General features: G+C 33.6%; 1 protein-coding gene across 1 annotated transcript; it reads right to left on the bottom strand.

Moving 5' to 3' along the window:
• Positions 1-1810: 1810 nt before the first annotated feature.
• Positions 1811-2584, bottom strand: LOC127087555 (uncharacterized protein At1g15400). The gene has a single exon (XM_051028455.1). The coding sequence runs from the start codon at positions 2380-2382 to the stop codon at positions 2020-2022; it is 363 nt and encodes a 120-aa protein (XP_050884412.1). The 5' UTR covers positions 2383-2584; the 3' UTR covers positions 1811-2019.
• Positions 2585-2843: the final 259 nt, after the last annotated feature.

Genomic DNA, 2843 nt, shown 5'->3' with positions numbered 1-2843 from the left:
GACGTTATGTTGTTGCTGCAACGTTCTTTCCATTTCTTCTTCTGGATGTGACTTTGACTGTCAAGCTTCTAAAGAATGGAAAGTTTCTGAAGTTTTTGTTACTTAGTTGAAGATTTTGAAGATCTTAAGCCAGACGTTGAGGTTATCAAGGTTCTGACTGAAGAGTCTGAAGGTTCTGAAGATTTTAAAGATCTAAAGCCAGACCGCTGACACTATCAAGGTTCTGACTGAAGATTCTGAAGTTTTTTAATCCAGTTGTACATTTCTTCTTTTCATGCTTCATCAACTGTTTCTCAGAAGCCAATGAAATTGAAGATAAGATCAAGTGGATACGTGATTAAATAGTACATAGTACAAATTAAATATTCCTTTCACTCCTTAATTCATGGGCGAACGATTGCACTATACATCACACATGTCACTGAAATTATGGACGAAGGATTGTACTATGTATCACTCCTTTCACCAATCCAACTGTGGACATCTGCTCTATTGGTATCCATATTTTACCCCCAACGGTCCCTTTTCTTATGCTATATAAGTGGGACTTGGAGACTTGAAGAAATGATAAGATACACTATAGTATTTGACAAGTCTGCTTCTACGTGAAAAACTATCAATTTTGTACATAGTTTTCTTTAAGTGTTTTGTATTTCATTTGTGTAAAATCTACTTGTGTAGAAGCAACTTGTAACATACAAAATCTTATTCAAACTTGTTGTTTGTGATTCCTTAGGGATATTAGGATATAATCGGATCCTTGAGAAGATAAAAAAGGTTATTCTTTGTGATTTTTGTAATCAATTGATTATAGTGGATTAAGTCCTTGTGTATAAGGAGAAATCACCTTGACGGGTGGACTGGAGTAGCTTTGAGTTTCAAGCGAACTAAGATAAAAATCCTTGTGTCTTTTTCTCTTTGTTCATTTGCTGTGTGGTATTTAGAGTTAGTAAAAAGCTTTTACTTTTGAAAACCCAATTCAACCCCTCCCCTTTCTTGTGCTTTTCACACTTTCATGAACAATTTGATATTCACCGAAAATGCCTTAGTAACAAAGCTTCACACCCTTGTGAGCTTGCTCTAACCACACAAAAAACTCCTCCAAAACAGGACTCCTCACCCTTTTGAGTTTGTCCTAACATCTAAAAATCAATAAAGCATTTGACCATCCCTACCAACCTAGGGGTGTCATGCATCTATACTTTTTTAGCAAACACACCGTTGAATTTTGAGGTAAACATCTCAATTGTTGCCTAATCAAAATTGTGTCTCAATTAGAAAATGTTAAATATTTCATTTTTTTTTTAAATTGAAGAACAAAATCATGAACTTTAAAATACATTGATCAATTACTATATAAACTAGCAAGATACATGTGCCATGTAATAGACACTTGATCTGCTAGGAAAAATAGATGAAAAATATAGTGATTGGACTAGTAAGATAATGTGACATTAATATAATGAAAGATATAAAAGTGTTTTAATTAGAACATTTATTATTTACTACCTAGCTTTTTTTACCGTAAAATTTTAAAAGTGAAAGGCTAAAATAATAAATTTAGGAAATTGATTTATGATATAAGAGAAGTACTAGTAGAGAATCCAATCAAAATAATATTTAAGCAAAAAAATCAAATTCATGATGAAAATAGCCATTGCTAGTCCTATTGAATTCATAGACCAATTTAGATATAACACATGTCTATCTATTTATCCAATCCAATTAAGAGTATTAAGAGTTTGTAGACTACATAAACAAAAAGTTTAATACTACTAAAATACTATTGTAATAATAAAAGTAGCAAAAGGAAAAATAAAACATGACCCATCATCATTATGTTCTTAATTAACAATACAAATTCATGATGAACTCAACTCAACTCAACCACTAGGCACTACTACCCCACAAACCTAAAGTAATTAATATTACAAAAAAAAACATCATAACCTTTCACCTTCACCGGAATATCCCATCTCCGGCAACTATAACCACCGACCAACACAAACCACCACCCAATCACCTAGATCGATGCTTAGGCGGTTTCGTCTTCTCTCCAACTTTTCCAAAAGCACCACAAAATCCACACACGGAGATCCTCGGAGACGGCGGCTCAATCGCCGGCGAAACTTTTCCAGTACGATAACCACGACCTCCACCACCGTTAGAACGACTTCTCTGCACAGTATTGATCGACCCAAGCTGCGGAGGCTCATCACGATTCATCATCTCTTTGATTTCATCTTTCTCTTGTTCTTGATTATTATTCTGCTGACTCTGGTTCATTTTGTTGATTTCTTCTTGTAGAAACCGATCATCCCAAACAAATCCTGATGAACCTTGTCGCCGGAAGGAAACTGCGGATCTTTGTAAACCTTCCATGGCTTTTGTTGCAACTTTCTCGATCTTTCTTTTTATCTTTGACTTGAATGTGAGTGTTTGGTTATGACTTTGTTTAACTATGCGTTAATGTGTATATATGTATTCTTGTTGGGGTTGATTTTTTCTTTGTGTTATAAATAGGACAGTTGGTGGAGAAATTAGAGAGGCAAGTGGTTAGTTAATTACAAGTATAGAAAATGTCATCATAACAAGACAAACTAATCACATACTTTTTCTAATTGGTTGCCTGCCAATTACTCACTATGTCCAATGGGATATTGTCATTTTTTATTTATTTAATGAGAAAAAAATCATTGTTTTCATTTTAAAAAACTTTTTATGATTACATTTTTTATGGTATTTAATCATGAATGGTATAACATTTCAATCCTAGAAATAACTTTTATTCACATGGTTGGACCAAGGTTCAAATTTAGGTTGTATCATGGACTTACCCATGA

The sequence above is a fragment of the Lathyrus oleraceus genome, chromosome 5 (genome assembly GCF_024323335.1).
Source record: "Lathyrus oleraceus cultivar Zhongwan6 chromosome 5, CAAS_Psat_ZW6_1.0, whole genome shotgun sequence".
Classification (NCBI taxonomy): Eukaryota; Viridiplantae; Streptophyta; class Magnoliopsida; order Fabales; family Fabaceae; genus Lathyrus; species Lathyrus oleraceus.
Note: the sequence above shows the minus strand (reverse complement) of the source record. Positions and strands in the feature narration are given on the sequence as shown.